Source organism: Syngnathus acus, chromosome 23 (genome assembly GCF_901709675.1).
Source record: "Syngnathus acus chromosome 23, fSynAcu1.2, whole genome shotgun sequence".
NCBI classification, from domain to species: domain Eukaryota; kingdom Metazoa; phylum Chordata; class Actinopteri; order Syngnathiformes; family Syngnathidae; genus Syngnathus; species Syngnathus acus.
In genome coordinates, this window is record NC_051107.1 from 4787137 (window position 1) to 4809483 (window position 22347).

At 47.3% G+C, this 22347-nt stretch overlaps 2 protein-coding genes and 1 long non-coding RNA gene across 3 annotated transcripts; 2 read left to right on the forward strand and 1 right to left on the reverse strand.

Annotated features, from left to right (window-relative positions):
* Positions 1–11149, reverse strand: lrig3 (leucine-rich repeats and immunoglobulin-like domains 3). The gene is made up of 19 exons (XM_037243266.1): positions 10704–11149; positions 8259–8330; positions 8110–8184; positions 4952–5086; positions 4746–4889; positions 4530–4673; positions 4306–4449; positions 3629–3772; positions 3471–3551; positions 3324–3395; positions 3178–3249; positions 2891–3054; positions 2382–2717; positions 2018–2299; positions 1462–1938; positions 1215–1373; positions 1004–1144; positions 685–927; positions 1–612 (listed from the first exon to the last, which is right to left on the reverse strand). Exons 1-19 carry the CDS (start codon positions 10886–10888, stop codon positions 398–400), a joined length of 3285 nt encoding a protein of 1094 aa, XP_037099161.1. The 5' UTR covers positions 10889–11149; the 3' UTR covers positions 1–397.
* On the forward strand, positions 7066–15010 carry LOC119117310. Its single transcript, XR_005096476.1, has 6 exons — positions 7066–7313; positions 7457–7600; positions 7938–8152; positions 9012–9195; positions 12628–12726; positions 14551–15010. It is a non-coding gene; the product is annotated as an uncharacterized LOC119117310 (long non-coding RNA).
* A 617-nt stretch (positions 15011–15627) lies between these two features.
* On the forward strand, positions 15628–22161 carry LOC119117220 (monocarboxylate transporter 2-like). The gene is made up of 5 exons (XM_037243403.1): positions 15628–16083; positions 18290–18530; positions 19249–19392; positions 19488–20276; positions 20536–22161. The coding sequence occupies exons 2-5, from the start codon at positions 18314–18316 to the stop codon at positions 20793–20795; spliced, it is 1410 nt and encodes a 469-aa protein (XP_037099298.1). The 5' UTR covers positions 15628–16083; positions 18290–18313; the 3' UTR covers positions 20796–22161.
* The last annotated feature ends 186 nt before the right edge of the window (positions 22162–22347 follow it).

The window sequence follows — 22347 nt, forward strand, 5'->3', positions numbered from 1 at the left end:
TGAATGTAGCAGCAGCACACATTCGGGTGTTTTTATTCTGTTTACATATGTGCAAAACATTGCTTCATTGAAAGCACATAACCAAATAAAATAAAAAAACTTGGAATAACTGAACTGGCTGGGCGCGGCAACATTCCCTTACATGACAGATGTTAAGCAAAAATAATGTAATCTGTTTATATACAATTTACAAAATATAAAATATTTCTATAAAATGTTTATATTCATCTAGTGAAGCTGTTTCCAAAAAGCACAAGGCTTGTACTTTTTTTTCGGAATGTCCTCTTTTACATTCACTTGTTGCGCAGTCTTTCATTCCAAAGGTGTCGGCTCAGTGAGGTAGAAGTATTATTTTCAAAATATTTGGTAATCTCTTCATGGAAAATGAGTCTCTCAGCTAACAGCTCGTTCCGTTTTGAGAAAAGTCCGTCCTGTTGCTGTCAAACGGCTGTTCGTAAACGCTGCGGCTCTGCTCCGATTCCGAGTTGTCCTCTTCGCGATCCGACTCCGTGTCGACGCCAGCGTAAGGGTTTTCGTTACACGTCGTCGGAGGTTGGCCGTATCCCGAGTACAAGTCCTGCTGAGGCCTCCAGGGCGATTTCCCAAACGTGCCTAGATGAGGAAAATTGGATGAGTGAAGCCAGGGACCTTTAGGGAGGTTTGGTTTTTGGTCCGGAGACCTACCCATGAAGCTGTTGTAAGGAGGCGGAGACTCGTAGTTGGACGGTTCTAGCTCCTCCATGGATGGTCGGCGGCCGGTCTGCTGATGGGAGGGGCCAAGGTGGAGGCTGGCATTGGGGAGCTGCATCAGGATCGTAGAGGAGCAAAGGTCAAAGGGCTCCGAGAGGAGGTAGTCCTGTCTTTTAGGTCTGGTCAGACTTCCACTGTAGGACTCGGTGCAAACGGGTCTTGGGTCAACGGAGCACCCTGAGGATAAGAAAAGAGATTTGACACAAACTGAAGACATGGTGGCGGAGATGTTGAGTTGAATAGTCGTGCTGACCTGTGTAGACCTCGGCCAATTCAGTCGGGTACAAATCTCGGCGAAGCAGTGTGCTTATCGGACCTTGGTAATGGCAGAGAAGAGGGTCGATGGACGCCGCTTCCATCTCTGCTTCACTTCCTGTATCCAGCTGACAAAGACCTGGACGGAAGACAACCATGTCAGGAACTTCAGCCTGTGGTTCTTCTCAACCAAAGGAAGGCTCTCGTACCATTCATGTCTTTGGGCTGCAAGTAGAAGCCGCTAATGGATGAGGCCATGTACTGATGGCTGCTGCCGCTCTCAGATGGGATGTAGCCATCCTGGCGGTCCGCAAGAGTGCCTTGAGAGGAGAGGTAGCTTGGGATATCTGCTGGCAGGTTGGTCTCGTCTGTAAAACAATGGTGGCCACCATGACACTCGTTAGAGCTATTCGAGCGCGATCGCATGGCTTTCCGAGAAAGGACGTTGGTACGTACCGGTGTTGGTGACACTGCAGTCCTCGTTCCGCCGTCGAGTGTGGTAGATGATCACCACCCACACTAGCGAGGTGCCAACGACGCAACACACCACGGCTATGATGACGATGCCCACCGTGGTCCAGCCGTCGTCTTCCGAGCCCGTTCCGCCGATGATCCCGACCCCGATCCCTCCTTGGGCTCCAGAGTCGCAATTTGGGTTGGGCATGACGGAGAGCCTGATGTTCCCCCGTTCGGTGCCCAGAGCGTTGGACATCTCGCAGGTGTACTTCCCGACATCCGCCTCGGCGGCGTCCACGATGATGAGGAGCTGATTGGCGGCGGCGAAGAAATGGCGCTCGGTCACCACTAAAGGACTGTCGTCTTTGGTCCAGTTAAGTCTCGGAGCGGGGCTGCCGCCTGCGATACATTGGAGTACGGCCGTTTCGCCCTTGGCTACCGTGCGGTCCATAAGGGGTCGTAGGAAAGAGGGCGTTTCTACAAAAAGGGTTGGAAAAAAAATGTGATGAAATACCAAAACACCAAGAGCCTTGTTTCCGAGTGTCTTCTCACTTACCTAAAACCGTTAGCGTAGCATTAGCCGAAATGGCCCCGGCGATGTTCTGAGCAGTGCAGCTGTAAACCCCAATGTCCTCCGTCTTGACGTCCACCATGAAGAAGACGTCGTCCTCCGGCATGACATGCATTCGGCGTTCGCGGGCGGCGGGGAAGTCGATGCCGCCGTCTTTCTGCCAGGCGATCTGAGGCGACGGGTGACCCACCGCGGCGCATTCGAGCCTGGCCGTTGCTCCGGCGCGGATACTCAAGTCCGTCGGCATTTTGGTGAAGGAAGGAAGCACTGGAAACACAAGTTGATAGAAAATCAGATTCTTGCTGGACTTTGGGTTAACAAGATTTGCATCCCGACTTTTCAAACTTACTATTAACCGTGAGCCTGGCCTTGGTGGAGTACGAAGATCCAAAGTGGTTGGAGATGACGCACTGGTATTTCCCCTCGCTGGAGAACTGCACGTCACGCAGCTGCAGCGTGGTTGTGTACTCCGTCACCTCGGTCTCGCCGCCGGAACTTCCCTGCACCCTCAAGTGGGCCTGGTTGTGGATCTCGGGGTCGTTAAGGACCTCGTTGTCTTTCTTCCAGGCGAAGGTCATAGGCGAGTCGCTGGAGCTCGCGGCCGAGCACACGAAGGTCACGTTGGATCCTTTCAGAGCCGACTGGGTCTCCGGCTGAATGGTGATCTGAGGCTTTGGGAAATCGTCTGCGGGGAGAAGTACATTTCCATCAGGTTGGAGTCAGGGGGGGGGGGGGGGGAAATATTGGACAATCTGGGTCAGTTCATAAATGGAAAAGGGGGGGGGTGTATAAATGGCTGTTTTTGAGGCGTGACGGTGTGCGGGCAAAGTTGCTCTCCAGTGTAAACGCTTTGCTCACCGCACACGAACTCCTCGGGGCCAACGGCGAACACGCTGCGGCCCTTCAGCATCTGCGGGTGGGCGCAGCTGGCATTGACGCTCGGGAGGAAAGTTTGTTCTGCCACCCAGACTGGAAGCCACTTGAGCTGGCAGTCGCACAACAAGCTGGAGGTGTTCAGTCGCCTGTCAGGGAGGGGGGGGGGGGAGAGAAAGATCCAGAAATGTTTCATTTGAGTAGAATTAAGTGCAAATGACCAGTTAGCAATGATGTTTATTTATTCGAAGCAGAATGCAAAGAAGACTTACAGCTCTTGTAGATTTTTCATCTGAGAGAAAGCATTGGCTTGGATGGACATGATGGCGTTATTGCTTAAGTCGCTGGAGAGAAAAAGCAGAAATGCTAGGTTAGAAATTCAAAAGTGTGCGGGAAAAAAAAATTATGATGAACTCACAGGTGCTGTAAAGCGTCGAGGCCAGAGAAGGACTTCTTGGTAACTGATCGGATTTGGTTTCCTTGTAAAAATCTGCAAAAAAAACCAAACTGATCAATTTCACATTTCCCCCCCAAATCAAGATTTTCCAGTGATTCCAAACTTTACATTCTCTTCAAATTGTCCAACGCTGAGAAAGGCCCGTTCATGTCCTCGATGGTCCAGGAGATTTCATTATTTTGAAGATCCCTTTGCAGAAAAGACACATTGAGAAGGCATTTCAAAACTTGTCCCGGAATTTAATTTGCTACAAAAGTGCCACTCACAGCGTCTGCAGGCTGGAGAGGCCTCGAAATGCTCCGTCGGCGATGAAACTAACGCGATTATTCCCGATGTGAAGCTCGTCGAGCAAGCTGAGTCCCACGAAACTGGATTCTTCCAGTCGGGACAGGTGGTTGGAAGAAAGGTTCCTGTGAGGGGAGGGGGGGAGCACCACAGGGGCATTAGGACCAATTAGGACTCTGTTGCTTTCATGAACTGGTATTTAATGTGAGTGAGAGGACATCAAAGTTGGCAACGGCGATGTTTCCCCGATAGGCCGAGAGCAAATCAGATAGCCGAGTCCGTTCCCGGCCGACTGGCGGCATGTTTACTTGCCGCTTTTGTGATAACAGTGAGTGAAAAGAGAGGAAAGGGGGTGAGGAGGGGAAGGGGCGACAACAACAACCACCTCTGAGTGTAAAAAAAAAAAAAAAATTCCAGACTATAAACAGCAGTCACAACAAAGGCAATGCAATCCGCTAGTCTTGCCTCATCGTTTCGTAAACAACGCAATTTGCTAGCATAAAGTGCTAAAATGTAGCATTGTTTTTTTGTGTATTTGTGCTCCTGGCATCCACGGCGTGAGGAAGGGCAGGCGGGGGTGCCGCACAAGAGGAGAAAAGTGTTGCCAGTTCACAGAGTGAATGGAAAGCCAGGAGGGGCCAGGAGGGGCCGGACTCACAGCTCGCTGAGTTTCTGGCAGAACTCCCAGGCGTCGGCTCGGATCCTGCTGATGGCGTTGTGGCCGAGGTGGAGCTGCTGCAGAGTCAGCAGGCCGTAGAGCCAGCCCTTGCTCACCTCCGTCAGGTTGTTGTAGTCCAACTGCCTGCCGGGACCACACGCAAAACTCCGCTCGGAACACTCGGAGGATTTGAAGGACCCGGATCGGTTCGCCGAAGCGCTTACAGGACTTCCATGTTGCCGAGGCCCCAGAAGGCCCCGTCCATGAGGCGAGTCAGGCCGTTCCTCTGCATCTTCAGAGAGCGAAGGGCCTGCAGACCGTGGAAGGTCAAACCTTCCACCCGGCGCACTCGATTCCGGCTTAGCTCCCTGAAACACGACACGCTAGATCGGTTATCTTCAAAAAAAAACTTAGTTCAAAAATTTGTCGAAAAATCTTACAGGTGTTGCAAATTGGGCAGCTGGAAGATTTTGGCCGGGATGGAGGAGAGACGGTTGCGGTTGAGTCTGAGAACCTGAAGACTGTTGGACAGATTACCGAAGCAGCCCGTCTCCAACGAGGAGATGCGATTGTTGTTGAGGAATCTGCCAAACGAGTCGCAAATGTTAACGCGTGACCAAATTCTCGTCTGCGAGGGACGACTCACAAGTTCTTGAGAGGCAAAACGGGGAAAGAGTTGGCCTTGATTTCCACAATGTTGTTGTTGCTGAGGTCCAGCGTTTCCAGGGCGAGGAAAGGCCTGAGCTGCTCGGCGGCCATCTTGGATAACCTGTTGTTTGCTCTGAAAACACAGACACCATCGCTCCAATAAATGACGGCAATCCCGCAGCCGTGTCTCGCCTTGCCACGCACACAAACACTCGAGTTCCTCAATTAGCTTATTGACCGACCGTCATGGCCGCCGTTTTTCAACCAATTACCCAAACGGATCAATGCTTCTTTTTCGTGACGTGTTATTTTGTTTATAAGGTCATTACCAACAAGGTATTAAAAAAAAAATTGTAAGCTGCCAATTACTTGGCTGATGAATACCATTCCCTGAGTGAAAGCATGCCTTGGCAGAGGCCGGCAATTTCCTGAGCTGCACGCCTCCTAAATTGCTGTGTGGGGACTGCTTGGTTATAAACAGAGGCTGTACAGTGCCTTCTTTGTGCGTCGGGAGGGGGGGGGGCAGGAATTCCCTCCAATGTACCAGACGACAGGCCTCGTTTTCAGTATTCATTGCCCCCCTCCCGCTTCACCCCTCCGCCAGATACACCTTACCGACCAGAGTGTTAGTTTTTCTGATCCCTCTTTATTACCTAGCAAAAAAAAAAGTGAAGACAGTTTTATAATGTGGGTTTAATTCGGGATGTGGTCTCGTTAATATTTGATTGTGGGAATATTTTAATCGGGTGACCGACGGGACAAAATGGTTTGTGTGAGCGCTATGACGTTAACTTGCTTGACACGGCATGGGAAAACTTTTTTTTTTCCATAGAAAATTGGTTCTGTAACAATTTTTTTTGCAACCCTTCATTTTGGTTCCAACGCTGTTGGTGGAGTACTCGTGGTTGCTCGCTTAATTAGTGCTTTGACGCAGCATGAAATAAGAATCTGGAAAAACTGAGATGTAATAAGTAGAGATAGGCCGATATGTGACTAGGCCGATAATCGATTATCAGCGCCGATATTTGGCATGTTGTATTAGCATCGACCTTGAAACAGACATCACCAGTAAACAATCGCGACGTGGAACATTTCTAGTCGTCTGGTAATTTCTGGCGGCACGGAGACTTTGGCTGGACTGCGAGGGTGACGCTGGAATAAGAGCCAGCCGAGCATGTCACTCCCCCCTCTGAGTCTGAATTGGAGCGTGGAGCCGAGCGAAGAAAAAGACAGCGGTTGGCAATACGCTGGGTGCGAGATAGCATGACTAAAGATGCGGCCGAGATTTGGAATCTCGGCGGCGCAAGGATTCCTGAAGACCAGCTCGTATCCCGATCGTTGTCGCCAATAAAATTACACAGGCAGTTTCTTTGTTGGGCGATTTGCAAAGGGCTTAGCGCACCCCCCTCCGGCCCCTAAACAAAAGCGCCGCACACCACCTTGTATCTCAGTTTTCATGTTCCCTTGACCGGCCGCTGAGAGAAAAAGACTCGAAAGAACCGGTCTTTCCAGTTTCTCTCTCGGGGTTGTCTCGGGAGTCCTTGACCCAGATCATCAAAAAGGATGCTCGCAATTTAGATGACCTGAAGTCAATAACAGCTATTTTTTTTGTATTGGCGACAAAGGCAAATTGGCTCCCCCTTAATGGAACATAACCCCCACTGGCCCCCCCAAGGAAAAAAATCCTAGCTGCGCCAGTGCTGAGGTTGCCTTTGCTAAAACTGTGTGTGTGTTGTATGGTATTTCCAATTGGAAGGAGAACTGAGTTTTGAGGAGCCATCTGACGACTCGCTCTCGCTGCAGTGGCGCCTGTAATGAAAACCAGGACTTGCCGTGGAAACGCTCGTCCGTATCTCACGCCAGCCGATGATCAGCTTTTGGGGAGTTTGAAAAGACAAAAAGCTCGTCGAAGGTGAACGACTTTTACCCCACAGGACGATTCCGAGAGTCTCGTCCGAAATTGTTTTCCTTTTTTCCACGTTAACCCCTCGTGAACTTCTAATCAGACCTGAGATCTACAGGTCATTCGCTGCAATACGGGCTTGGGGATTTTGTAGACCCCCCTCCATAAATTCCTGGGAAATGGTTCAATTAATTAAGATGATCACGACTCAATTACTACCAGCTGCAGAGTTATTGCCGTTTGTTTTTACTCCAAGCGGCGAGGTCAAGGATGTCGACGAGAGCTGCCGCTATGTCTGACTGGCTGTTTGAATAGGTGCTATTTGATACCCCGACCCCCCCCCCCCCTTCCCTCTTTACTCCCAGCTCGGAGAAATCGAAGGAGGGAGAGAAATTCAGGAAAAACGTTCCACGGAAGAGAGAGAGCAAAAAAAAAAAAGTGCAATCTGAAGAAGAGGGTGTCACGCAACACAGGCGGTGAGAACGCCAGTGAGAGCATTTTTTTTGTTTTTGTTCGACTCTAACTTTGTGGTCGCTCTTGCATTTCATTTTGCTTTCAACACATTCGAAAAGAATTACTGTATGTTCCCGCTGCCGCCAGATGCAAACACTTTGGATTGACAACGCTGAGAGAAAAGAAAAGATCAACAAGGTTGTTTTGCAACTTCACCAGACGGCAGAATTCAGTGAAAGGAATCCGAGCAACAATCTAATCCGCTTCGTAAAAGACAATCCATAGCCCGAGGTGACGTTCAAGCGGTAAACTCGGAAACAAATTGCCAAGCGAACGCCCCCCGGCGGCCGCGCGGCTTCGTGTCAGGGCTTGACGAGGCGCACGCTTCATCGGGCCAGGAGACGTACGGATACATTCTTTGGAAATAACTTCACGCCCGTTGCTTCGCTGAGACGTGCCGAAGAAAAGCAAAGACGCTCGTTAAGGTTTCACACAATGATATCGCCTGTTGTCGGGAAAAAGCACGTACTAGTGATATTATAAAAAAAAAAAAATCTTCACTGGCGCACTAAAACGTAATTTACACTTTAGCCGCCATTACTGATTGCCATCTTTTCTTTCTCTGCAGGTTAAAAATACATCAGCAGAAGGAGCCACCAAACAAAACATTTCCATTGGCATCCGTTTTGGACCACGTGACCCGTCTGGGGCCCGCTGCCATGTCTGCGACTGCCCAGTCTGGGAACCGACTCAGCCAACAAGCTCCGGCCAGGCCCCCCCACCTCGACGCTTTCACTTACAGAATCAACGTGGTGACGTTGGACGCGCACGGACCCAAGTCAGGTATCGAATCCAGTTCGTTGTGGTTCAGCTTGCTGCGAAAGACAACAAAAAAAAAGACGGTTAGGAAGCACAATGAGACGACCAATGAAGTTTTCGTCGTACTTACATTTCGTTCAGATATCGCAGTTTGGAAAACAAAGTGCTGTCGAGCACCTGTAATTTATTGTGGCTCAGGTCCCTGAAAAAGGGAGAAAAAATGAGTTACTTCACGGATTACTTGATTTAAAATGTAAGGTAACCATGGCAACACTGTTTAAAAATGTGCCTATTTTTTTGACTCCTAATAATTCTTTCCAAGTATTTGTAGAAATGACTTTTGTGAGAATCCCGCTTGTGTTTTTTTTCCCCTTCTGTCCTTCCGACACGAGAAAGAACACGCCAAAGCGGCTGGCCTCATCTCCAGGCCGCGTCGGCGCATCTGGCCAAAAGCAACAAACGGAGCCGCTGCTCAGGGACGACTTTTTGAGAGGAAGTCCAAACCTGACGATGGATTTGGACTCGAGGTTTTAGCCTCGGACGATACTACTCGTATCATGTTTTGGGAAAAAATCTCCAAAGTCAGGTCGTGGAGTTCTTGCCGCGGCTGCGCACCATCAACACCGTGGTGCCAGACCCCCCCCTCCCCTTTTTTTTTTTCTTTACACCTCCTCCTCCCCCTCTTGCTGCCTCCCTCATCTGGAATCCATCAAGTTACACTGCAAGGAGGGGAGGAACCTCGTCATGTCTTCACAAGCTACACCTCTGTCGAAATTTCAGCTGGCCTGCTTTTTTTTTTTTTTTCCATTTTGCTGTGAAATGAAATCACAATTGAGCCTTTCAAAGAACGCAACCGTTCTGATCATTATTGTTGTTGTTCTAGTTCCACTCCTGGAGGCCAGATGGGAACGGCGTCCTATCACGAAAGGCTGAGATAAAACCCCGAGTAGCTCCGACACTTCCACTTCCAGGCTGGCGTGGACGGCGAGATAACACGGCATATGCAAGCCGTGGCCTGCGTCTTCTGCGACAACACGCTACTCGCCACGCTTATCAGCAGCTGAAAAGTGAGTGGAGGAGTTACACCTTGCTTGAAAGATCCACAGATTTTCCTTTTGACTGAAATATGCTGAAAAGTGAATTCGATCTCATTTGGCAAGGATTGATTGAGGCAAATTGGAGCGCACTACTTGGCTCTGACCAGCAAGGGCGCTGTTGAGCAAACTAGCATCTTCAACTCAAAACTATTTTGGGGGAAAAAACAATCCGGTTGATTTTTCAAATCCTCACATCCAATCCTGACTTTGTACTGCCTCTCATTTATAAAACTAATTTATATTTTTTTGTGTTATTGTGATTCCAAAAACAAACCAGCAGTCAAAAGTTTAAATATGATTTAGGAAAAGAAGAGCGCACAAGTCGATGAAAGGATGTCGGCGGCTGTTTAATGCGCCCTTCAATTCTATAAAGGGACTAAAGACAGCATGTGTTGTAAGGCAAGCTCCCACGTTTCCATGGCTGCCTCCTTTCCCTTTCTCCTCCTCCTTCCCCCCACTTTTATTGCCAACTAATCCTACATGCCCCTCCTTAATCAGCACCATGGCTCTGGTGTTGCTAATTCAGCAGAAATAATGGGGTGCTGGAAAACAAAGGGGCCTCGCCGGTCTAAGGGCTTTAAGATGTGCCGGAGAGCCACTCGTAAATTAGCATGCCAGAGTGAAAAGAACCCCCCCCCCCCCCCCCTTTACTCCATGTACAACTTTTTTTTTCTTTTCTTTGGAAGGCCAGTCTTGATTACGAGGCAACCTCGGTCTGCTTTCTCTGGCAAACGTAAAAGTTTCCACAGCGGCGACTTCTCAACCTGAAGAATTTCGAAATGTTAAGGAGCTTTTTGGACAAGGCCTCGAATCAAATGCAAGTAAATGTGGGCTGATAAAAATGATCTGGCTTGACACAGATCAATTATAAAAAAAACAACTCGGAAGATGGATTATCTCTGTAAAGTGGAGCACAATATCGAGCTTGCCAGTTTGTGTTTGCTATTTTGGCTGATTCCAAGTGGACAAATGAGAAACAGATAGCACCGTTGAGAAATACACGCCGTCTGATTTATGTTGTGATTTTGACACTTGGCAAATCAACCCAATTTTTAACCAACTTTAATCCCAAGTGTGTGTATAAAACTTTGCTCCTACACTGTTTTCCCTTTATAACCATAACAACAAAAAACCAACAGGCACCGAGGGGGATTAGTTGACAATTATTCCCCCTTACACACAAAGGGACATTGATGTGTAAAAAAAAAAATAAAATCCGGCCCCCAGGAGCCCCACTGTGAGGGGCACATAAATAAACCCCCTGTTATAGATTAATGGGAAATTTGAAGATATGTGCCGAGTTTAGCCACTTTTTGCTCCTCATGCGGTTTCCAAGCCTCAGCCAGCCACTTTTCACTGGGAGAGGAATGTGGATCATCTCAGTGCCAAATTCGCCCTCCGCTGCTCATTTGAGTGTAAAACTCACGGATTTTTTTTTTTTTAAAAATCAAGAAAAGGAGGAAAATAGGTCAACTTACAGTTGAACTGTCCATTCCGGGAGAGAGTTTGGAATTTGTCCTCTTTTCAGTCGACTGCAGTCCACTAGATCCCCCAAACAAGCGCACGGAGCGGGACACGTCCGTGTGTTCCCAGCAACCCCGCAAAACAGCAAGAAAAACACCACGGAGCCCGCAAAAGTGCGCGGCTGCCTGGATGAATACATTTTTACTTTCCCCGTCCAAAACAGAAGACACCCTAGAAGTTCTTTTTTTTTTCCCGTGCGACAAATCCCCAAAAAGTGCAAAATAAAATCCTCCAACGTTGCAATGCTGGCAGATTCAAATAGATCCTTTTAAATCCTTTTTCGTGTTGTAATGGTGAAAAAGGAAAGAAACGCGGTAGTCTCGCACTTAGCCATTTTTTTAGTCAAACTTTTCTTAGTGAGCGCTTCTCTTGGCTTACTGTTGCGCTATGCGGAGTTGAGGATCCCCGCAGAGGAGCGTGAACGCTCGGGAGAGGTGAGCGGGGGCGGGGCCAAGGGCCGCGGGGCATTGTGGGTAATGTAGTTTAAACTCAGCCGCCCCCGTTTCCCTCAACCAGCCATTCTAAAAAGACATGAAATAACATCTTTGATGCTTCAACTTTTTGAATGACTCCAATTTATTATTCATAATAGTTTTCCCATATAAATTAAAATAAAAACATTTAAAAAATGCAATTGACTTCCACTGATCACTTTATAAAGGCATTTCCATGCTAACCTGAAGCATAAAATCTGACAATTTGCCCTACACCCAAATTATTTGATTGCTATGGTCCTTAATAGACTAATATATTTCACCAAAGAGCCAATTCAAAAACCTTTTTATAGAGGTGAAGTCCGTAACAGCAGTGTTAATTGATATTCAGTGCTTGAAATAATACATTTACAATTTAAAACGGTGTGTGAGTGCGCTGTTTAATTTCCACATTAGAAGGCCCCTTCATGGGATATTCATGGGTGCAAAGTCCCCCCCCCGGGCCAGTTTCCTGTTAAGCAAGGTCACATTTTCACTCTTTGTGGGCATTTCCTCTTCGCGGGGAGGACGCAACCTCATTAGCCTCTTGACACGCGGACGCAAATGTGACAAACCACAATGGAAACTGATTAAAAGCGGAATCGACTTACTAGCGCCTTATACCGTGTTGATTCGACAAGCACTTCATTTGACATGCTTAATTTTTTTTACCATTATCAAATTAGGTCACTGACGAGTGAAAATGTTTTGCTAGCGTAGCATCTCGCTATCAGTATAGCTGATGTTGCTGTGTTTAGTTCCTTAAATGACTTGTTTCCGCGTCGGTTAACTGTAATGGCTTCGCACGTCATTGTTTTATCTTCACAATCTACATTTTTTTTACACCTGGGCTGGTTGGCCCGTTTTACACGTAATGCGGTTCTGTTTGATGTCACCAAGCAGGTGACGGGTGATAAGTTACTCTTTTGTTTTGGGGTCGGGGGTCGGGGGGGTCTTGTGAATGCTTTTATTGCCTTGCTAACAGCTGCGTTAGACTGTTAGGCCAAACTCATTTGTATTTAAAAAAAAAAAAGGCAAAGAGGAAATGAAGTTTGCGGCCTTTTTGATCACGCTCCACTTGTATTGTCAATCGATCAATACAGCAGATTGCGCGACTGCGGTTGTAAACAAAATCTATCGACTGCACATTTCTCTCGTTCTACTTATTTATTCAATAATAGACATCGCTAGGGGAATGCTTTTTAGAAAATTGCGTTTCACATTCGGCTTGACTTAGCTTATGAGTGGAGCAACGCATTTCAGTGAGTTAACCTCTCACTGCGGGGGAAAAAACAAACAGACAACAGTGTCCCAGCATGAATCCTTGGGGGGGTTGCAGGAATGGCATGCTGGAGTATTTTTGCCTGTTTGTGGTGATTGATTAGATCCCTGTGGACTCTTGCAGGATTTTGGAGAGCATCCACACGGATTGCTTCCTCATGGCCTCCTCTTCCGACGCCGCTTTCAACTCCAGCAACATCAGAGGGACGGCAGCCGCTTTCATGTAATATCGCCTTTTTTTTTTTTACTTTACTATAAACCGAAATGGCGGTATAGCCTCCATTTTTTTTTTCCAGCTACTACATGTCAACAATGTAAATGCCTTTTTTCAAAGTCCTTCCTATAAACCCTTCATTCCTCTTTGAAAGAAAACATTCCACTACCTCCAACGCAACATACGGTTCACACCATCTCTCACGTTCCTCTCTTGGCAAAATCATATTTTCTAACCACCGCCGGATTTGTTTGGTCACAGCGGCGCCTGCTTGATAGATCCTCTTTTGGCTGCCAAACGCTTCCCATACACCCCGAAGCGCACCTCCAAAGCGGACCGGAGTGTGCCAGAGATTTTGCGGTCCGCGTCGAAGCGCACACGCACGCTCACAGATGTTGGCGGCGACTAATGCCCAGCGTGGCCGACTGCCAGAAACGATACTGAGAATAGCAACAGTGCGTAAAAAAAAAGCCTACCCAGCATGCCTCGCTCCAGGTGACTTCCAGTACAAACATACAGTATGCACGAGTGTATATGTGTTTTCAGGCTTCAGAAAATATTGGCAGCGTCACACATTAAAGCTTTTTTTTCGGGTAATTATTCAATTATGAATACGCCGCTTGGATAAATAGAAGAAACCAAAAGCTTGTTAAATACTATTGGATCCGAAATCAAGATAAGTCAGTCGTTTGTAAAAAGAAAAAAATTTACACTGAAGCATTAGTGTGGATGGATGTAATTTAATATAAATTAAATAATACAAAAATAATATAAATTCAAATCATCAAACACTTTGATTATTCTCAGGTCATTTGTTTCGCTCTTTTTCGATATTTTATGATGATATCCAAAGCGCGTCGAGGATTTTTGCCGGCGTTGCAAATACGACCCGTGTTTAGCAAAACGTCCCGAGAGAGAGAGAGAGAGAGAAAGAACAGTGTCGCTGTTGTCAAGCCTCGTGGGGTTGACATTTTGACGGGCAGCTGAGAGGCTCCAAAGTGGCCCAAGTTAAGGCGGGCATTGTGCGGCCGGCCACCAATTACACGTCCCCGAGTCCGAAACAAAATGTCTGCTGTGCGGAGGGCTCATAAGCGCGGCAGTGTTCGGGCCCGGCGGAGGACGTCTGTCCCTCGTAATTAATGGGATGACCGACTCGGGCACCGAGTGCGCTGACCGAGAGACTGATGGCCATAATTTGTCAACATATGGCTTTTCACCCCATAATTTCAAGCCCCGTGTAAACACACACGTATGCTCCCATTCACTCCAAATGGGAACAGAAGGTCTCGAGACAGTGTTGGGAACAAAGCGTTCAAGTATATCCAAAGTGTTGACACCTTGCGCAATGTGCTCACTCTGCAATCCCATTTTCATCTTTCAAAGCTTGGTGTCGGAGGCGTGCAAACATCAGGCATCAATTAAATGCAATTTATTTTGCACTCGCTGTTTTCTTGCCCCAGGCTGCAAATCCGATTAGCGTTATCAGACAACTTTAATCGCTAACACAACATGAGGATGTGAGTTTTAATTTGTCAGTGATCAAATTGCAATGAAAATATTTGAATTGAGTTAATAGAAAGTCATGGAGAAACTCAAATAAAACTTATTTACAAAGAAATCTTACTAAATCATATTCAAAACAAAAAAATATGTGTAGGCCCGCGGAAATTCGAGTGTTTGGATCAACAAGCAAGGTCTTGTACTGATTAATCGATTATCCAAAAATATCGATTAATTGCCCCTAGTAGGCTTTTACTGATTTTTATTTTCTAGCAGAATAAAAAGCCTGAATGACATTCTTCTCATTCTTCTGTCATGGCCGCTCACTTGTAGATCTCCCTACACACGGCGCTGGTGTGTTCCTCTGCCCAGACCGCCTCTGAGTTCTGGTAAACAAGGCGGTAGTCACGTCGCAGCGGGACCTCCTTACCCCGCTGAGAGCCTCCAAAACGTCGGGACCCCCCACCTTCACACGCTCTCCTGCTCTCCCCTGGCTTTTAACCCTCCCGCCGCCTCGGATCAGCGGTAGGTCCCGGCAGTGATAAAGAAAACACAGCTGCTCAAACAGTTGGACGGAACACGGCGGGGGTGGTCGGATGGAGGGGGGGGGTCACGTCAACATATTTAAATCGATGATCTGTGCACATCAATGGACCACCTGAGAAGCAAAAAAAATCTTTCAAACCAGAATTTTGCTTTGTTAACCTTTGCTTTCAAGGCAACAAACTTTAATTAAGATTTTAGGGCAATTTAAATATATATAGGTGTTGAGGTGAGAAATGTGTCATCACCCCCCTCAGCTGCTGGGCCTTTCCTGATGGAAACAAGCTGACAGCAGACGTAAACATCAAGGTGTGGAAAGAGCTTCTTCCGTCCTCCTTCCTCTCATCACTCAGGCAAACTATCCATCCATTTTTGTCTAATGGCGCTTCTCTTCCGTCACTGGGGCACGCTGATCAGCTTGATTGATTAATCCTCATTGGACTACGATAACCATATTCCCCGTCGTTATTGCGAGGTGATACATTTATACTGGCAAAAGTACCCAGCTGCTGTCATATGGTCCCTAACACAAAAATTAAACATAAATTGGATTGTAGGTTTTTATGGTCCATTTGGAAAAACTTTACAGCTCTCATAAAGACCGGGGGAGCTCTCCTCTGCGGCTCCGTTCAAGGACAACTTCTTTCAGACGGTGGTGCTGGCTTTACAGCGACCCCTGCTGTCGGGATGTGTCACTGGCGCCCAATAAGAATACTGAACCGGATGGCACGCGTCATGCGCATGCTTCTCACTACCACAAGAGGGCGCGGATTTACAGCGCCTATAATTATGATCGGCAATGCGGTCGTAATAATGTGCTAGTTCTAATAATGTTCATAAAGTTTTTTCTAAATCCTCTTGCTTACTCATGAGCTTGTCAACGTGTACTTAATGACGTTTTTTTAGCAGCACTATTTTGTAACACCATAGCATCAAAGTATTTATTTTTTTATTAAGGGGTTGATCTTTTTAATTTTCAAAGCCATTTAGTTAAATCCGGCTACTTTAAAGTCGAATCAAAAATATTGCCTGCGCTGCAACAGTACAGTAGAGTACAGTAGGATGATGCAACCAGTGGCGTCGCACTCCCGTGGCTCCAAAATAGAACGTAAGCAACAGCGCCGCCCTCTGCAGCGCAACCAGTCCACGTCACGCCATCTCAGGAAATTCAAACAGTCCCCCCCCCCACGCACACGCGCACACAGCGGATGTCCTAGCTCCGAGCAGCGGCATCTGTCTCCTCCAAGGTCAACGGAGCCTGCAGCCGCCCCTCGCCCTCCCAATCCGCGGACACGCACAGACGCGCCTTTATTCTCCTTCAAGGTAAAGAAAACTTGAACTCTCCTGGACTTTATCTCTATTTGAACCTCATTTTTTCCGCTTCTTATTATTTCCCGGCTGTGATGAGAAACGTATCCCAAAGAATGAGGATTAGTGTTTTAATTCCATTCGTGCGCGCGTGTGATGATGTGTGGTGCGTTCACGTGTTGTTTATGCTGGAAAATCCTACCCGGCGCATCATTTAAAGCTTTAGTTAATTAAGTGCTGCTATTTTTGGAGCTCACGGCCACTACCAGGCCTCAGTGGTTCTGTCCTTACATCAGCCACATCACATGCTATTGACTCACCTTTTTTTTTTGCTCTTTACTTTATGGCACATTTGCTCGTCACGTGCTATGAGAATTAAATAAAGGAAGTCAGGAGTTCTGCTACTGCTGACTCCTTATCGTGATTAATCTCTTGATACCATGTAAACATTAGTCACAGTGCAGTGACAGTATTTTCTGGTTACATAACATTTACATTCGCTTGTTTTAGTATTTTTTGTTATGGTTATTTGGTATTTTGTCACTTTGTGAGTTTTAAAAATGAGGAAAAATAAAATAAAATAAGTTTTACATAATAGATGAGATTTACAGATTTTAATGTGACATTTTCGCTTCTTTCTAGCCCACTAGTTGAATTTTTTTTTTTTTTTTTTTTGGGTGAAGGTGGTAGATCAGATTTCAAGATCAGGACCTCTTTCCATGAACTTGAAGAAAGTTTGTTGTGAACACAAAATCAGCTTTGTGCAAACACCACCTGATAGAGAACCTGCCAATACTGCCCCCCCCCCCCCCCCCCCTCAACAAAAGTATCTTTGACCCCCCCCCCCCTCCCTCAACAAAAGTATCTTTGACTTAGATCAATCAAATTACATAATCACAGCCACTCGGAACAAATTGTCCTGTTTTATTTCTGGACATCAATCCTATTTTTTGTATTTTTTATATAAAGATTTCCTCAATCAGCTCTCACGTTGCTACCACCTCTCTGAGCGCAAGTTGCTAATGGGCCTAATGGTGAGCTATTTCTGCTGCTAGTCGAAAGCAACTTTGAGGTTTCCTTTCGAGCCAGCATGTCATAACTTTCATCGCCATGTGACTTAGATGGAGGCGACCGACAGGAGCGGGAGGGGGGGGGGGGTCAGTCGGGGGTAACGCCAACCGCCGCTCACCGGTAGAGGTCGAGTTTCCTTTTGTAGAGTTGGACATAGTTGACAGCACCTGTTTGGATACAAAGGTCTTATCGTGTATGAAGCTTTTTTTATTTTAGGAGTGTCACGAAGGTTCAGTAGCAGTTAGGCAAATTCCAAACATCGCCTCACGCTGTGACGTCACCACCACCCTCATAAATAATCTCAGGTTATCACGTTACCTCAGGAAGTTGTATTGCGAGCTTTTAGGTAGATTAGGTCATGCAATGTTGACTTAAGTTAAAAAAAAGAAGGGCAATGAGTGTAATGAGAGCCAACCAATCTGGTTCAAAGAAGTCTAAATTTGTGCCCTCGAGTCTAGACAAGTTACCTGATTTAGTTTTCAAGGCACGCTTGATTATTGGGCTCCTGCCATCTTCTTTGTTATAGTCTTACGCGTCACAAAAGAAACTAAAGGTAGTCATCTTCTGTCATTGTGTCCCAATGAGGTCACGTGAGCGTTTCAAAATAGTCTTAATCTCCCGGTGTTGCCGCTCCAGGTCGTCAATTACCAGTCGGCTGACCTTGCGGGCTGACCAAGGACGACAACACAGCATGATCCCAGTGTTGACTTTTGGGACGGACTTTGCTCCAAAGAAATGCGTGAGCAGCCAACAAAGCCTCGCCTTCATTCATAGTCAGAATTCACTTTGCATTGTCGTTACTTGAAGCCTTCATGTTGGTCGAGACTCCATTTTGACTGGGGAACATCTACTGCCCCTGAGGGCTTAGTGGAGGGGGGCGGGGTCAAGGTGAATGGTGGGCGGGGTTCAGTTGCAGGTAGGAATGAGCACTGTAGGTCAGTGTTTGCACATGCAGGATCCAGGACTGCTGGTATGCCCCCACCCTCCTCTCACATCACCGCCGGCAGTTTCTTAAAGGTCCTTTGTAACAGCCAGCCGCTAAGCGACTGGAATTTAAACGACAACTCCACCCTGTATTCGCTGTAGGAAAAAAAATAGAAGACTCGTGTGTTGAGCTTAACACTGAATTTTGTATTTCTTCCCGTTGCAGTGACGAGCCAGCGTCGGTCCAGCGATGCCGCCGCCAGTTGCGGGCCCCCCCGCCGTACCCCCGCCGGACGGCGGTTGGGGCTGGGCCGTAGTGGTGGCGTCCTTCATCTCCATCGGCTTCTCCTACGCCTTCCCCAAAGCCATCACCGTCTTCTTCAAGGACATCCAGATCATCTTCGACGCCTCCTACAGTGAAATCGCCTGGATCTCCTCCATCATGCTCGCCGTCATGTACGCCGCAGGTCAGACATTTTGCGACAATTCAGCCGCTGTGGAATTTAATGACACAACAAGGTGTCACCGGATGACCTCATAGCCGACCGGATTCACGTCACGAGATGTCAAACGCCGTCATCGGAGCTGCCGTGTAAACGCGAAGAAACCAATAGAAATAAATCTATCGCTCTACCGACAAGCGTAGATGAGGTTGCGCAACATTTGCAGGCTGTTGATCAGTCCAGATGGTGAGAACTGTAGTCGCTCGAAAGACAGGAGGATTACTGCATCGCCAGATGGCAGCTGTGGCGGCGACGGATGCCGCGGGCCAGAGTGGCGAAAGCGGCGATAGCGACCACAAAAATATATTTTGACGTGAAATCCGACGAACAGAAGGACATCCACGGTAATAAGAAAATAAACATAATGGTGTGATAGTTCTGGCGTCGAAAGAAAAAAATCAATCTGCAGAGCGTGCGCCAGCCTGGGATCTGTGTCGTTAATCTAGAGCGAGAGAGAAAGCGAGTGACAGAGTGAGAGTCGCCTTTGGGTGAGGCAGCAAAGAAGCCAAGACACACAGGAGGGAGGTTTTGTAAAAACAAAAGCGCTTATCTCAGAGGCAGTCAACCATTTTTTTTTTCCTTTCCAAAATGGCTGACGGTGAATAAGAGACATGATCTGTGTCTATGAATGGAAATGTTTCAAAGTTGCCCGGCTTCTAACCCGATTCAATCATCTGGCTAGGTCCCGTCAGCAGCGTGCTGGTGAACACTTACGGCTGCAGGCCCATCGTCATGATGGGCGGCTGCCTGTGCGCCGTGGGCATGACCCTGGCGTCCTTCTGCACCAGCGTGCTGCAGCTTTACCTCTGCATCGGCGTTATTGGCGGTAAGTCCCTCGCAATCCACTTAACCGCCTTGATGAGCTTCTGCCTCGGCTGGAAATAGGCGGCCGGGAATAAAAATATGAGTTCTCCCGCACAGGACTCGGATTGGCGTTTAACCTGCAGCCCGCTCTGACCATGATCGGGAAGTACTTCTATAGGAAGCGGCCCATCGCCAACGGGCTGGCCATGGCCGGCAGCCCCGTGTTCCTCAGCTCCTTGGCCCCGCTCAACCAGTACTTGTTCAACAACTTTGGCTGGAGGGGGAGCTTCCTCATCCTGGCCGGGTTGCTGCTCAACTGCTGCGTGGCCGGCTCGCTCATGAGGCCCCTGGGCCCGCCTCCCGCCAAGCTGAAGAAGGAGCAGGTGGAGAGCGCCAAGGTGAAGCTCACGCCGTGGCAAATACTCAACAAGTACCTGGATTTGTCGCTCTTCAAACATCGGGGCTTCCTCATCTACCTGTCGGGGAACGTCATCATGTTCGTGGGTTTCTTCGCTCCCATCGTGTTCCTCACCGCCTACGCCAAAGATATGGGCGTGGACGAGTACTCGGCCGCCTTCCTCCTCTCCATCCTGGCCATCGTGGACATGGTCGCCAGACCCTCCATGGGCCTGCTGGCCAACTCCCGCTGGATCCGACCCAATATTCAGTATTTCTTCAGCTTTGCCGTGCTCTACAACGGCGTGTGCCACATCCTCTGCCCGCTGGCCAGCTCCTACACCGGCCTCGTGATCTACGCCATCTTCTTCGGTTTTGCGTTCGGTATGGTCAGCTCGGTGCTGTTCGAGAGTCTCATGGATCTGGTCGGGCCGCCCAGATTCTCCAGCGCCGTGGGACTCACCACCATTGTGGAATGCTGCCCGGTCCTCATCGGGCCACCGATAGCAGGTACCGAGTTTAATTTCGTTTCTAGGTTGGCAACATCATGTCGTGATTAGACGAGCTGTGTGAAGCTCAGCCGCAACGTTCACCCCGAGGCGACTTTTCCGAGTGGCGATTTTCAAACATGTTTAACGCTGGCGTTGGACCAAATGTTCAAAGCGATTGCTGCGATTATCTGAAGCAACAATTGGGCCCATCCCAAATTCCAACATTATACAGACGTGCACATCTTTTTTTTTATTTAAACGTTTTTATTGTCTTGCAGGGAAACTGGTCGACGTCACCAAGAATTACAAGTCCATGTATTTCTGCTGCGGCGTCATCGTGATCGTAGCGAGCGTTTGGCTCTTCATTGGCAACTTCATCAACTACAGACTTCTGGCGCGCGAGCGCAAACTTGAGCAGTACAAGCCAGCCGGGTCGGAGGATCCCGACGTGCCCCAGAAGCAGGCAGAAGTGGACAACCCGGCCAAGCTCGATGAGGAGAAAGGCAGAGAGCCCATGCAGCGGGAAACCAACATTTAAGAGCTTTTTCTCCAAGTTTCCCTCAGATCAAGCCGAGAGAGTGCCTCGCGGTGTTCCACCTGGCTCTTTTCCGGGTCCCCTGCAACTCAAAACTGCCAAAGGATCAAGCGTACAGAACAATGTGTAAAAAGTCACAAGTTGGACCTTTTAATGTCTTCCAATTGAATCTAAATACGGCCAAAGTGCATTGTCACTTTTTCCGACACGGAACCAGATTTTCAAAGGTCCAGCATTTGGTATTAAGCAGTGTTGCAAACAGCCGCCGTCAGTCCCTGAATGTCTTGAAGGCAAAGGCGTGGACGTATAACAGCTCCGACTGGTTGTCCGAGCCAATGTCCTCATTTATGCAGTATGTCGCCGAGCAGGAAATAAAATGCAAGCTCCTCATTGTATCATATGACTTGCACCCTCAACGTTTTGCTCTGGCGCCCTCTAGAGAAGGAGGCTGCAATTATTCCAAAAGTCTAACTTGACTTTAATTCATGCAAAATTGAATGTACTCTCCTTTCGCGGGCCTTAATAATAAGGCAATAATGACCAAAGCCATCTGCGTGACACTGAACAATAGAGACTGAATGGACACTTCATTAGGGACACCCGAGAGCTCCAATAACGGTAAATAATGTGATTTTGTTTTTTTAAGATGCAATATTTGGCCCTAAATAAGTGGCATGAATAGAAAAAGAGAATGATTTTATTGAAAATGAATATGAAATTAAGATATTCTACCGGTGGAAGCTGGGAAGAATGGAACTTTATTGTTACTGAAGTGATCAACGCTTCTACCTGAAATTCCTTCCTTCCATCTTTGGCCAATACTGTCCACTGATTAACATTTTGCCTTCCACAAAAATAATGAAAGTTGACCAGTGTGTCGACATATCAATGGCTGAACAAAGCCAGCTGAAGAATAGAAATCTATATTTTGCAGCTTTTCAGTGTTACACAGTATTTTCATACTTTGGCTAACGTCCACTCTCACTGTGCTTTGTATGACTTTGAATGTTTTCTCGTCGATTCAAAGAAAATCACTATGCAACCTTTTTTTTTTCATGCTGATTTTTAAAGTAAATAAGCTGTCCAATCATGTTTGCTTTGCAACACTGCCCCCTGCTGGTACGTCAGGTTATTCGGATTATTGCTTTCTATTGTGAGAATTCTTGATGCTGTGATGCGCTTGAAAAGCTGCTGGGGAAGGAGACGTGACGAGACGTTCTCTTATTCCATGTTATACAGAGAACAAACATTTCTTTGTATTTGAGCTCGCGTATTTATTTTCTGAAGAACGATATATTAACTAGAAACAAAACTATGAACTGTATGTTTTTTGTTACTTTATTTGGTTTGGGTTGAATTAGCAGGATTTTAAAAAAAAAAAATGGAGGATGACTGAACAAATTTGCTGCTGGGAGGATCTCAATTTACTCTGGTGCCTTATTTTATTATGAACATGCACTTGGGTTGTTTCAATTTCCGGTCATCAGTGTGTATTTTGTATTAGACTTTTTTGAGTCCTAAGTGTGAATAGCTGAGACTGAAGCTTTGCAGATTG

Bases quoted from the DNA above. Each gene is read 5' to 3' on its own strand.
- lrig3 (XM_037243266.1), bottom strand. From the start codon at position 10,888: ATGTATTCATCCAGGCAGCCGCGCACTTTTGCGGGCTCCGTGGTGTTT. The intron at 3,396-3,470 runs GTAAAGTTTGGA...TTTTTTTTGCAG, and splicing joins TTGGACAATTTGAAGAGAAT to ATTTTTACAAGGAAACCAAA. The intron at 1,374-1,461 runs GTACGTACCAAC...ATTGTTTTACAG, and splicing joins CTGCAGTGTCACCAACACCG to ACGAGACCAACCTGCCAGCA.
- LOC119117220 (XM_037243403.1), top strand. From the start codon at position 18,314: ATGCCGCCGCCAGTTGCGGGCCCCCCCGCCGTACCCCCGCCGGACGGC. The intron at 18,531-19,248 runs GTCAGACATTTT...TCATCTGGCTAG, and splicing joins CGCCGTCATGTACGCCGCAG to GTCCCGTCAGCAGCGTGCTG. The intron at 20,277-20,535 runs GTACCGAGTTTA...ATTGTCTTGCAG, and splicing joins CATCGGGCCACCGATAGCAG to GGAAACTGGTCGACGTCACC.